At 45.6% G+C, this 13541-nt stretch overlaps 1 protein-coding gene and 1 long non-coding RNA gene across 2 annotated transcripts in view; one reads left to right on the top strand and one right to left on the bottom strand.

Annotated features, from left to right (window-relative positions):
- Positions 1 to 13541, top strand: part of LOC138515898 (alcohol dehydrogenase 1-like) — a 275051-nt gene that overhangs the window by 168348 nt on the left and 93162 nt on the right. Inside the window, exons 5-6 of the mRNA XM_069630661.1 lie at positions 12443 to 12659; positions 12809 to 13069. Coding sequence (XP_069486762.1) covers positions 12443 to 12659; positions 12809 to 13069 — 478 coding nt within the window. The remainder of the gene's footprint in view (positions 1 to 12442; positions 12660 to 12808; positions 13070 to 13541) is intronic.
- Positions 1 to 13541, bottom strand: part of LOC138515899 (uncharacterized) — a 313242-nt gene that overhangs the window by 216138 nt on the left and 83563 nt on the right. The window lies entirely within an intron of this gene.

The following is a 13541-nucleotide window of genomic DNA, read 5'->3' as shown; positions in this document are numbered from 1 at the left end:
TACCTCGCCTCCCCTGAGTATTGCTTGGCCCAGACAATCTGCACCCAGAAATGACCCACCACCCCTCCTTACAATCTTAGCAATGAATAACTCACCAAACCTTGAAGAAGTGGCCGGAAGTGAAGTCCCTAGATACCCATCTCATCAGTGGTGAGGTAATGTCCAACATCTTCCCCCAACCTCCTTGACCAGTCGCACCTCACTTCCGTTATATCGCAACTTCACCTTACCAGAACATCTCCCTTTGAATTACATACATAAGTTAAAGAGTGGGCGGGAAGGTAAAGGTTTGCACTCGCATGCACATATCCAACATCACGCTCCGCCCAAAGTGGAGTGATGACCTCGTCATCCAGGCGACCTCCAATCCCATTGACAGGTGCCTAACATGTTTGGTCACCTGTTTTCCAAATAATCTATATACCTTTTTATGTGCTTGATTGTTTCACAATATAAATCTATATATCATGCCATGCCATGCCATGCCATGCCACTGCTTCTTTTTCAGCATTAGGTCCTCTTTCATTGCTCTAAGAATGACCATGCTAGGGTCCTTCACCAAATCATTTCCCACCTAATGAATTACCAGTAACTTTCTTCATCCATACCCTTTCCACCATTTCCTCTCAAGCACCAAGTGTATACCATTCTCTGGCATGCCACTCTTCTTCAAGCTGTGCATATTCTTCCATTAACTTCCTGAGCCTCTCTTGCTCCGTTTCATGCTTTGCCAAGGGTGATGGTATCCTACCCACATTAAACCACAAACCTCTTAGTCCTCTTGGCAAGTGTGCGCCCCAAGACCCCTTTTTTTTCTCCCTCAACTTACTGGGGCTTGTACTCAACAAACCACTCCTTGCGCATGTTGCACTAAGCTGAGCGCTTTTCAAACGTTTGTATACTGGGTTACTCACAACCAAACCCCAAGACCTCTTGAAATATCTAGTTCGTGCTGTAGCTCCGTCTCCAATTCACCCTCCTCTAACCATCCAGGGGTCACTCTTCGGTCTCAATCCCCATTTTTTCTCCCCCTCGCAATTGTTCAAAAATCCCCTTCTCCTAGAGGAATCGAATCTTCCCCTTGTCCCTCTCATCCCTCCAAACCCGGCTGTGGTGGGCCGCCTTTCACTCACGCCCATTTCACACACCATACTTTCATTCATCCGATCTGGCCTCTTGCTCCCCATCCTCTCCTTCCCTTGAACCTTGCTCCCAGACCACTCCTGAGCCATACTGGCCTTCCCAATGATCTGTTACTCCCCCATAACTTCACATTTTCCTTTCTTACTCTTCATCTACTTCACAACCCCACTCACCCACCTCCTATGCACATAGATAGAATCCTCTTGATCATCTAAAATCCACTTCTTCTATTGGAACACCGTCCACCTATAGATTCCTTATTTTAGATATATATGATGTACATTAGCTGTCTCTGGAGAAAAAAATTCAGCCACCCAGGAATTCAGGCAATAGATATTGGACATGTTTGTCAAGGCCAGTGTTTTCAGTCCCAGTGGCAGAGCAAAGGCCTACCACATGTGAAAAAGCCATCAGAGGCAACTCCTCAGGCTGCAACTTCATGCCTGGTGACATGGTTCCGTCAATGTCACCTAAGACTACTTCACTTCAGTGCTGGTTGATTCCAGCCCTTGGTGTCATGACTCCTGCGGCTTCTCCTTTGGCCTTGGTCCCGGCCTGCGCAACTCCTCATCAAAGTTTCAACAGGCTCTGAGGGCCCAATTGTTTACAAAAATGGGACATATTTCAGATGATGAGCGTGATCCCATTTTTATGGCTGAATCCCTTTGATTTGGGATTTTAGTATCAGGAGACTGCCCTCAATGGTTTGGCTTCTGACCTTTGCGATGCCAGTGGCCTGGACACTACCTCTGAACTGGACCCAATACAGAAATCTGCATATGGACAGGTTCATACTTCTTTACGGAGAACAATAGATCAGGTGGTTTATACCCTGAGCCTGTTGGCGCTAGCAAAGCCTGTGGTACAGTTTGACCTTATGGACATTCTGGACCAGAGTCCCCCGAAAGAGACACTTTAATCCGGAGGGAGATGCCTGGTGTAGGCTGCATGGTTGAAACTGGTCTTCACAACTGTCTGTGGACCATGAAGAAGCCTTATCAGGGACCCACGGATTCAGCTTTCCTATCAACACTCCCAGTACTGGGAGTTTATTGGTTCAGCAGTCTACAGTGGGATTGAAGATGTACATGGTCCCATCCGTGGCCCCGGGTAGGGACAGCAAGAAATTGGGCGTTTTCAGTCACAAGATGATTGCTGTTGACAGCCTGTGCTTTAGGCCCTTAAATGCCACCTGCACCTTGGCTAAATACACCCACTGCTTGTTGGATGTGATCTGTGAGGCTGCAGAGAATCTCTTCATGCCCGAGACCAGAAAAGGTCTTACCTTCGATGTTAACAATGGGAGGGAGGTGGCCCATCAGATCCTCCAGTGTGTGTGTGTGTGTGTGTGTGTGGCGCGAGCCAAGGATATGGGCAGCCCTGCAGATATGCAGCATATCAGCCACTTTTACTCCTGAAAGCAGGTAAATAATCCTAACAAAAATATTAAACAAAACAAAATAGGAAACGGACCTCGAATGCTTCCGCTTGCTTCTACCCACACAGCTCTACAGATATATTTAGATCCAAGGTAGCAGCAGAGCATTGACAAAGGAAGGAGAGCTAATGCTATCACTGCCTGAAACTGAAGAGAAACTTTAACAAGTAGGGATTACAAAAGGATAACCTTTTTTAGAGTTGAACTATAATTTTTCTCGCTGAAAAATAACCCCTGTGGTAAAGTGAATTATTGTGTTGTTGTCTACAAAATTATTTTACTTCCAATTTTAAAAAAAGGAGTAAAATACGTCCAGGATAAACTCTTGGATATGCGTTTTGACTCTGATAACCTATACGGTTAACAGGTGGATGTGTCTCTGGTTATCCATATAACAGCCTCAACGCTCGTCACCCAGGATTCACCCCTGTTCGGGTTTTCTCTCCTTTCCCCACCACAGCATGTGCCCTCCGGCAAACAAGGTCAGCTGCATTTTCCCTGCCAAAGTAGTTGAGGCAGCGAAGCACATAGAGAAGGAACTGGCTGAGCTCCCATTTATTTAGCACCCACTCCCCAGAGCAAAACAACTCTAAATTGCACTTTACCCACACCACCCAAGTGAAGGTGGCTATCCTTGAACGTCAAGAAGGGCCAACTCCCACTCGCAATACAATGCCTGTCCCTTATAGGTTATCTCACAGGGATATTATCTTCCCTTTATTCACACCCTCAGAACTGTCCTTCACCTTTCCCACCTTCTCCAGAGGCCCACGTGCTGGAGAAAGTTCATCAAATTCTTATGAGGTGGTTCTGAACTCTAGAGAACAATGTGTATCTGTCTGCTGCCCATCTGGACGGCACAGAGAGTGTGACTGCGGATGCCTTTAGAAAGCAGACCCACCATGAGTGGGAGCTCTGTCAGGGAGTTCTGGATGAGGTCTTCACCCCTTTGCAGGACACTGCAAGTGGTCCGCTTCACCCTCAGTGTCAACAGGAAGTGCAAGTTGTTTTACGCCATGGAATTTCCCGCCTGGTGGTCTAACAGGGGTGCATTGATTGTTGAGTGTTTTGCTAGTTTTTATGCACATGTAACGATTCCTCTCGTTCAGCTGGTTCTACAGAGACTGTCAAATTACTGGGCCACTATGACCCTGAGTGCTCCATACTGGGCCAAACAACGTGATGCTTGGAGCTTCCGTACATGTCCATCAGTCCTCCTGGGCACCTTCTGACACGGATGGACCCTCTCTCCTAAACAGGGTCTTTGGTCCTCCACCCAAATCTCAGCAGTTTCAACCTTCATGCTTGTCTGCTGTGAGGCTCAGCTTTAAGGAATGTGATTTGCCAGATTACATCCTGGATGTGCTGCCTGCTCCCAGAAGACCTTCTACTAAGTCTGTTCATGCCCAGAGGTAGTGTAGGTTTCTGTCTTGGTCCAGGGACAAGGCTCCATTGGTCTGGACCCCTAGGCCCTTACTTCAACTGTTCTAGATGTTCTAATCTCTAAACTATTGGACCTGCATCTCAGCAGTATCAAGAGGTGCCTGCTGTTATCTAAGTCTTTTTTCTTCACCATCCCAACTGCTATACAGTTTTTTCCAGGAATTGGGTAACACGTTTCTCCCAAGCTAGTTTGTTGTTCTGGCTTGGGACTTAAATCACCTGTTATTCATATTGCTGGCAGCTCTGTATGAGCACCTTCATTCTTACCCTTTAAGATTGCTAACCCCCAAGGTGTTCTTCACGATTGCTATCACTTCTACAAGGCAGGTGAGTCAGCTACACGCTCTTTCAGTGAAGCCTCCGTACCTGGTGTTCTCTAAGGAGAAGGTGACTCAGAGTTCATCGGAGCCTCTGTCCCATGGTTGTGTCGGATTTCCATCTTTCCCAGAAGATTCACCTTCTAGTTTCCTATCCTATACCTCATCCATTCCAGATGTACGAGGTGTTTCATTGGTTAGATCCCTAGCCAGCTCTCAGCTACTATGTCTCTCAGGCAAGGGACATTACAAAGGATGGCCAGCCCTTGATTGATTATGCTTGCTCTTATGTAGGTAGAATTATTCCCAAGCAAACCGTCAAAGGGGAGCATCCTTTGCATTTTGCGAGTGCTATGATCTGACTTGGAAGGATGTGCAGGAAGGTCTCACGGCTCACTCCACCACAGGTCTGGCAGCCATTTCTGCCTTCCAAAGAGGAGTCCACATTTCTAACATCTGTCAGGGTGCTATCTGGGCTTTCATGCACATGTTTGCTAAGCACTACTGTGTGGATTCTCTGTCTGATCAGGAAGACCATTTTGGGCAAGCAATGATTCAATGTTTTCTGGTCTACATGGCAGTTCTCACTATCCACCCTCGTGTATGGTTTTGTACTTCTGTGGGAGTCTATCTAATATGAGAAATCTCCAAGACAAAATGACTTCCTTTCTGATGGATTTGTCCTTCCTCCTGCAGAATCCAGATCACCCTCCCAAATTGCACCCCTTGGAGTCTTGGAGGATAGCTTGTACACCTCTTGCTAATCTCCTGTCTCTTAGCTGTTCTGCGCTAGGAAGAAAAGGGAAAACTGAAGTCAAAGCACCCCAAAGGGCTCCATTTATGCTGCCCCTGCCATTATGTCTGGCATCATGCTTGCATTCATGGCGCACCATGGTGGCTGAAAAATTTGACTGGAAATGGCTGAAGCGAGAAAATATAGATCAAAGATGAGGAATATGTGTGAGGACTAATCCATCAGAAAAACATTATTGAGCGGTAAATAATTTGATAATCTTCCCCTTCAACGCTCACTGAACCCGTTGAACTCCCGAATTTATTCATCATTCCCTCTGACTCATCAAGGTTTTCTCCACCTATATTTCTCCCTCTTTGTCCAGTTTCCCTCCCAGTCTCTCATACAGTATTTCTCAGAATAATCCTATTCAGCACATTCTTTTCCATCTTGTCCTAACCCACCTTATTTCTGTCCACCACTTATTTTATCTAGCCTGCCTCTCTCTACCAGGGTGTCTCTTTCTCTGAACTGTGAATTCATTCGTTACTTCTCCTAGAAACCCTTTTTTTGCCCAAGTTAGCAATCTGTACTATCTTCGGCTCCATTTTCCGCTTGTTTGATAACTTCTTTTCCACAAGCAAGACTAATCTCCTGGGGGTTCCTGCCTCTCTGACCTGACCTGTATACCCACTCCTACACATTGACTTTTCCACCTCTCATATTGTTATAGCTATTAGGAGGCCCTTCAGCGTCACCTATGGGCTGAAACTATTGCATTCGAGAACAGCTAGGAGGTAGATGACATGTGCGAAGGGACACACAGCTCGTAGGTGTTGTTTGATTATTTACCCACCCTGTTTAATTATTTACCCACCCATTGACTGCTCATGGCCATACTAATTCCTATGGCCACAAGTCATATCTCTGCATTTCCCTTAACCTTTCCTGACCCTCCCGAGTGGGCACCATCCCATAGAACAGATATTTGGCTGTGTTCATTCTCGGAAGAGGGCAGTGCTTAATTTGTAAAAAAATAAGTTGCACGACCCAAAAAACTTGTCCCCCTAATAGAGGGCCCGGCGGACACCGCCCGCCATGTGGACGAGTGCCCCCGACCAGTCAGTGCTAGATCGGCCCGGGCCACCAGCCCATCACATTGCTCCTGCTGCCAGACGATTAAAAATCTTGCCCCCATTCACCAACAGTACTGTGAAGCGCTACTGTATGAAATGCCAAACCAATGCTTACACTCTGTGCCCTTGTAAAGGCCACTGCTGCTCCCGAATTAGGTTTGCACGATGCCTTGAGCCTTTCTACCTTGAGCCAGGTTGGATGAAATTCGAAAAGGGCCATGTGACCTGCTTGTTCTGCTGCCCAGCTTCAATCCTCATGCTGCCAGATTACCCCTCTGTTCCCACCTGCTGTTTTTTTCCCTACATTACCCTCCCTTTCGGTCCCTTATCATTCTGAAGGGTCCAGCCAGAGGTGCAGGCCATTAAAGAAGGCCATAACAAATATTAGTCAAACTCAATAAAACTAGCAGCATATCATCTTTAGATAGACAACTGTCAGGCAGTGCCTCGATGGGTGTTCCAAATGAGGCCAAGTGAAACCAAACACAGTAAAATCAATTGCATGAGCTGGAACGAAACAAGCCATTCACACACTACTGACTCCTGCTGTTTGCACGACGGAATCATGGGTAAAATACCTCTGTCATAGGGCCAGCAACCCAACATGCAGTTTTCCATGCCCCGCAAGGCTTATTCGCCCCTGCATCCTTCCAAGATTTATAAATTGAGTGCCATTATATTGGGTAATAATAACAGGCAATATTACGGCGGTCGAAGCGGGAAGACTCCAGATGCATATAAGTGCTATTATTACACTGAGCCAGAGTCCGGGTTCTAGTAATACATACTACAGGGCAATGCCTTTGAAAAAACAGATGTGCTGCTATGTATTTTTTCCATTTAATTATTTTTACAAATCCACTCCCCTTACACAAGGCGCTTCTAGCTTCCCATAAATCTATGTGTTTATACCTCAAAGATGTCTGTCCATCATTTTATCAGACTATATAGTTGGTGCATGGCATGTTCTGATTTTATTCTGCCAGGCTCCTGACTTTGCTTGCCTGACCTGGGTGGGTTCTAAAATGGTTCTGTAATTCAAACATGCTGGCACTATTTACATATTAAATACATGCATTTTAAAAGAGTTAAAAGTGAAAGCAGGCTCTGCTTCATGGCCTCACATGAGCAACCGTGGACCCCTGTGCTCAAGTGAATTTCCCTAAGCAGGGAGATGGACACAACTTCCTGTACAGAGCGAGGACAGGAAACTGTAGAAGGACCAACGGGGTCAAGTGTAGTGCATGTTGGGAGTCACGCTTCCCTTGTAGGCACATAAGCACAAAAACGACTTAATAAATGCACACATGGGCATGACTAGGCGGTCGGTGTATGGCGACCTGGTGGGTCTGGAAGAGGTTGCCTTGGTAATTCTGTGTGTGAGGTAAGGGGGGGGCAGTGTTTGATGAGCATTTGTGCGTGATGGAGAGAGCTGTAAATCTAATGTGTTCCTGGATGGGCAGCCAGTGAGCTTCTCTTCTAGCTTTGGTGACATGTTCTCTTTTAGAGATGTGGAGTGCTGCTCTCAAAGCGTTGCTTTGGACCACTTGTAGTATTTTTATGTTTCTTGCTGAGGTGCCTGTGAAAAGGACATTACAGTAATCTAACTTGGAGACAACGATAGAGTGGGCGATTGTGAGGCAATTGTTTTTGTTGAGGAAGTGTCTGGCTGCATTAAGAACCTTGGAGGAATAGGCTGCTGAGGAAGCAATGGCGCTTACTTGCCTGGACATGGTAAGTGAAGCGTCCAGGTAAACTTCAAAGGTTTTCACGGTTGAAGAAACGGGAATAGTGCAATTGTCGATGTTAAATGATGAGTACTATTTTTCTAGTGATTTCAGGGCATTTGGAAGGCTAACAATTAAGATTCCGGTCTTATCGCTGTTAAGGCAGAGGTGGTTGGTTGCCATCCAAGCCTGTACGGTTGAGTAGATGTTGTTGAGTGTGGTAGAGTCAGTTATGTAGTTGCCAGAGAGTGGGATGAGGATTTGTGTATCATCAGCATATTTGGTGTAGGCTATGCCAAGTGAGTCAAGGATGTTGAAGGGAGGCCTAGTAAATATATATTGTAGCGGGTTGGGGCTATCCAGGACGCCTGTGGTACTGCACAGGTAATGGGAGAGGGCGATGTGTTTGCAGTGTCTGTGAAGACCCTCATGACCCCACCTTCCAGAAAGGAGGCAATCCAGGCTCTGGCAGGTGGGGAGAAGTTGGCGTGTGTGGTGAGGTGGTGGCAAAGGATTTGGTGGTTAACCAAGTCAAATGCTGCAGATAGGTCTAAGAGGAGGAGCAGGGCAGACTTTCCTGCGTCTCTGATCTTGTCAAGTTGAATCTTTAGCTCGAGCAGTGCAGATTCGGTCTCGTGACCAGGGCGAAAACCAGACTGGCTCCAGTCTGCTCCTGTGTTGAACTGAGCAGAGGATTTGTGAGTACTTTTCTTGACTTCACTGAGAACTCTGAGACATATTGTAGATCTGTTTCAGAGAGTTGGTAAGCTCTATGAACTGTTCTTATGCATGAAAGGAATGGGGCAGAGTCTGAACAACTGCAGCAATAAGTAAACGTGTTCATTTAATGCTGTGACACACACAACACCGAGAACACAAAAGGCAAAAGTAGACACGGTCAAAATTAAAAATGATTCCACTATTCACAATTCATATCTCTGACTCACTTGAGGGATAATTTTGCCAAGGATCCCCGCCTCCAACAGATGCTGAAATGCACAAAACAGCAGATTCCCCCCACGAGGGCGAAACCCGCGGGGGATAAGGGCGTGGGTGTTAGTGCCTGCAAGGTGTTTGCGTTCTGCGCCCCAACGTGACGCCCAAAGCTCCCGAATATCCTTTTGACTATTATTAACCGTGCAGTGACAGGAGTAGCTTCCCTTTAAGGAGCAGAGGTCGGGGCAGAGGACGGCATTTGTACATCGATTACTGGATGAAAAGCACTAGAATCCAGGTGAGAGCCCTGTGACCGAAGGTTGCTAATTCCACTGACACATTAACTTCGGCTGAACTATGATTGCTGACTTCTGCTTCATGTGACTTCAGCAGGATCAGGTACATCGTAAAGCTGATTATAAATAGAGCTCTCTGTGAATCTATTAGCTGTGTTGTGCCAGCCCCCCGAGGCCCATGATATGTGTCATGTCAGCAAACTTTGCAGCAGGTAAAAAGACAAATTCCAGCAGTAGACATATTGCCTCCTATGTGTGACACAGAGGTTAATCCAGCGAACCTCATAAAGCCCTCGGGAGAAGCCTTTTAACTCATTAGTGAAATGAATAACTTCTTAGGATCATTTGGAGCCCCAGTCAGCATGGTCCCCTGGGGTGGGGGTTGTGCTGCCCATGACACTGTAACCCTCATCAGATCTGGAAATACCATACGCCAGTGCTTACTGAAGGAAGGCTTAGGAATTGTGAAGCAGCCAATGACCGTGGATGCCCCCAAAGGATGGCTGTAGAAGGTGACATGGCCCATGACCTCGGGATACCAATTCCCACCACCAGTATTATGCCCATGTGCCTGGAAGCTCAGCTGGTTCTTTTCACTAGTCATCTACAACCGTAATGCAATCACAATCTACTCTCCATCAACAGCTGTGCACCATGCAGGGGGGGAGGAGGGGGAATCTAACGCAATAAAAGATGCCCGTTTCCGCTCATATCCCCCATTCTATAGGGTTTACCATCTGCCCACAGGAGACCCCCAATGGGCCACCAATGGGTAAAGAACCTCATGAAATAAAAAATAAAAAGGAGGGCCAACGAAACTGGAGACACGGGCTTCATCATCTGGGGTACCCAGTGACCCTTTATCTGATGAACGTCCTTTTGCCTTTTCATGCCCGTGTGTGCAAGTGACAAACTGTACATTAAATCAGGCTGAACTGGGAGGCGCAGTGTGTAATATCTGTAAATGCAGTATTGTCTTGGCCGAAATTTCGATTCTCAAAAACGTAGTTCTGTCTTTGATTGAATTAGTTGGAAGGACAATGTGTGAGGAGAAGTCACTGATTGACCAGGGGGTGAAGCAAAGGTTTAATATCCACCAGAGGATGCTGGTTCATCCATCCCTGATATAAGCCAACCAGGAAGGCAGAGGTCCTAACACCAGGGTTGAAGTAAGTAACTACTATCCACCTATATCAGCGGGAGACAAGGCACTGTTTACAACATACACAGGAAATCGTGCCCATAACAAGATATCTCTTAGCTTGCCCCCTCCCCCTCCACTCTCACACCCCCCAGCCCTAAGATAGCCAGGGAATACAGGGCCAATACATCAACTGCTAATAACAGCAGGCCCATGACTCCCAGAGGAGCATTGTCCTTCTATGATATGCTATGATAGGTGATTTATAACGTGCTTAATATGCAGAAGTTTCTAAGCGCGGACCCGGGGATCGAACCTGTGGTGCTCCGAACCTGTGGTGCTCTGTGTCGTCTTGCTTCCAGGGCGAGCATGTTGGTCCTGAGCTATACTTCCAAGATCAGGGAGGATAGCTCTACCTTCATTGGCCCAAAACTATCAAGAGCCTAGTGAAGCGCTCCTAAATAAGTGTACTCACTGGATCCAGGTAGTGAGGGGCTTTTTATTCATCACACAGGACCAAACCTTGCGCTGTATCCGGATCCATCGTTATGGAAGCAATGTATTTGATTCTACAAAAATTGACTTTAGAGACCAGGATATTGCTGAGTGTTTATTGAACTTTAACAAGAGATTCCAAGCTCCTCCAAACTGCCGAATTGACCGTAGTAAACAGCCTTGTGAAACCATGCTGCAGAGGACTGTGGCCTCGGGGGCGAATGTCGTCCCGTTGGGGAATAGACCCATGGGTGATATTCCTCGGCCCAGAACCTCAATGTTTACGGTCCACTAACAGTATTGTTCCTTTACCACGCCCTATATCAAGTTGCTTCTGTTATGAACCTAGCCACCTATGTGTCATAACAGAGTTTTCATTTAGATCATCCCCAACTCAATGCTGTTCCCTTTTTTGGAGAATGTATTTGAATTTTTTCATACTTGTGCAATTTGATGTTTTCTTATTTGTTGTGCAAACATTTATGGCTTTACGCCGAAATAAAATTATTCTGAAAAGCCTAACTTTAATACAGCATAGAGAGGATCGGGTGCGAGGGGTGGGTTACAACCAAAGGCCCACATAGCCTATGGATCAAGCCTATGGACATAGCCTATGGACCAAATTCATATTTTCAATGGAAACTACTGTTCCTTGCAGCTGCATTGCCATTGTTAAAATATATGGGATAAAGTACCCACTACCTACCGCACGTTACAAGGTTATTGAAAGTCACAGAGGAGTTCCGTAACCAAACAGAGGAACGAGGACGAAAGCCGAGTTCCTTTATAAGATCACGGAACTCCGAGGTGACATGCAATATCCTTTTTATGTACAGTAGGATATATTTTATGACATATAATGCATAGAAATACACTGTCTTCCCCTTCAATGCCTGTCTTTCTGCTTAGTGTAGTCCAAGAGATCTTCCAGTTGCTGAAACAGATAATCAATTTAGAATCAGTTTGGATTTATGAAAAAAACAAATTTGCAACTTCTAATGTGTTGCAGAATTTTTTTTAAGCAGCTTAATGAAATGTATCTAAAAACATTTTCATTTTGTGCTTTAAAATAAGAAATAACATGCAGATTCTTGTTCTCATGTGTAAAAGTCCAGCAGAGCCCGAAAAAAGCATACTACCATAACCAGTTTCTTATCAGTTAATGGCTGTAAAGTGCCACAGAAAGTGATTTTACAAGAAAGGACTTTGACATGCTTGTCACAGCTTTAAGTGCTGCAGTGGCAGCTGGAAATCTGCTCTTTGCTGGCTCAAAAAGCAAGCGTAGTGACGTCACAAGCAAACTTATTACAGAGCAGTTATATCATTTTCTTATTACATTCAGCAGTGATGTCACAACCAGCCTGCAAGAAATAAATATGTCTGGGTTTTATATGGCTGCTTCAGGCTACCATGTAATACCTGGCTAAGGTGCTTCTAGCAAGTGAGCCCCACCGGTTGCCATTTTGTCTTTGAAAACATTAAATGTAGCCTCATTGTAAGGGAGGGTTGCGTCAAAATGTTATTTGGCCCGGGGCAGCATTAATCCATGCACCGTCCTTGTGTAAATATGTTGATTCATTGTAGATCTATAGTGTTGTTTACATTCACCAACGCAGCTGTTCTCATATATTTACCAGTTTGGGCAAATCTGATGGACCGATGGATGACTACACCAGCAGGTATAGCTGCAAAGGGAAGCTGATTCACTGCCTTGGGACCAGTACTTTTACCCAGTACACGATAGAGAATGAAATCAGTGTGGCTAAAATCGACACCGATGCCCCTCCCGAAAAAGTCTGCCTGATCGGTTGCGGCTTTTCCACTGGATATGGATCTGCAGTTAATACCGCTAAGGTAAGGATCTCAGTTTTCCTGTTGGATAAAACGCACTTCAATGTTGGATTTTGTGGAACTGTGAAGTTTGGTATAAAGAAAATGCAGGAAATGATGATTGCAAATAGAAAATAATTCACACAAGTGTTTTTCGGTCTCTCTTTGTGCAGGTTGAACCAGGATCGACATGTGTTGTGTTTGGCTTGGGAGGAGTTGGGCTCTCTGTTGTGATTGGTTGTAAAATAGCCGGAGCAGCACGGATCATTGGTGTTGATATCAATCAACAAAAGTTTGCAAAAGCCAAGGAATTAGGAGTCACTGAGTGTATTAACCCAAAGGACTATACCAAGCCCATCCATGAGGTGCTGCTGGAATTGACAGAAGGTGGGGCAGACTATTCCTTCGAGTGCGTTGGGCACATCAGTTCCATGGTAGGTACATTTTTATAAAAAATTCAATATTTTTATTTCAAGTAAAAATTGTACATAATAACACAAGGGCACCACATCTGTGCCTTAAGAGTGCGCGATTTACCTCTCTTAGCCCTCAGGTGAAGACATGTGGTTTGCCAAAGTTAAACCTTCTTAGGCTTTTCGCCAGCCAATCAAAGGTACCACTGGCATCACACGCAGAAAATGGGCCAGATTGTAATGTAAAAAACGTCACGTCCAACTTCGACAAAAGCAACAGAAATCTGCAGGCCAATGCGGCCCCTTTTTAGGTTTTGCTATTGAAAGCTTTACCATTCTGCTAGAGCTCCTGCATCAGTACGTAATAAGGAACTTGGTGTAAATCAGCAGCCCGTGGTGACGAAAGAAAGCAAACTACTGATGGTCAATTTCTAGTAGAGTGTGCTAATTAAGTCGATGAGACCTTCTTTTGTTTACATGCTGGTTGATAGAT

This window comes from Ambystoma mexicanum, chromosome 6q, assembly GCF_040938575.1.
Source record: "Ambystoma mexicanum isolate Mex_15411 chromosome 6q, UKY_AmexF1_1, whole genome shotgun sequence".
Lineage (NCBI taxonomy): Eukaryota > Metazoa > Chordata > Amphibia > Caudata > Ambystomatidae > Ambystoma > Ambystoma mexicanum.
The sequence above is the reverse complement of the archived record's forward strand: the minus strand, read 5'-3'. Positions and strand labels throughout refer to the sequence as shown.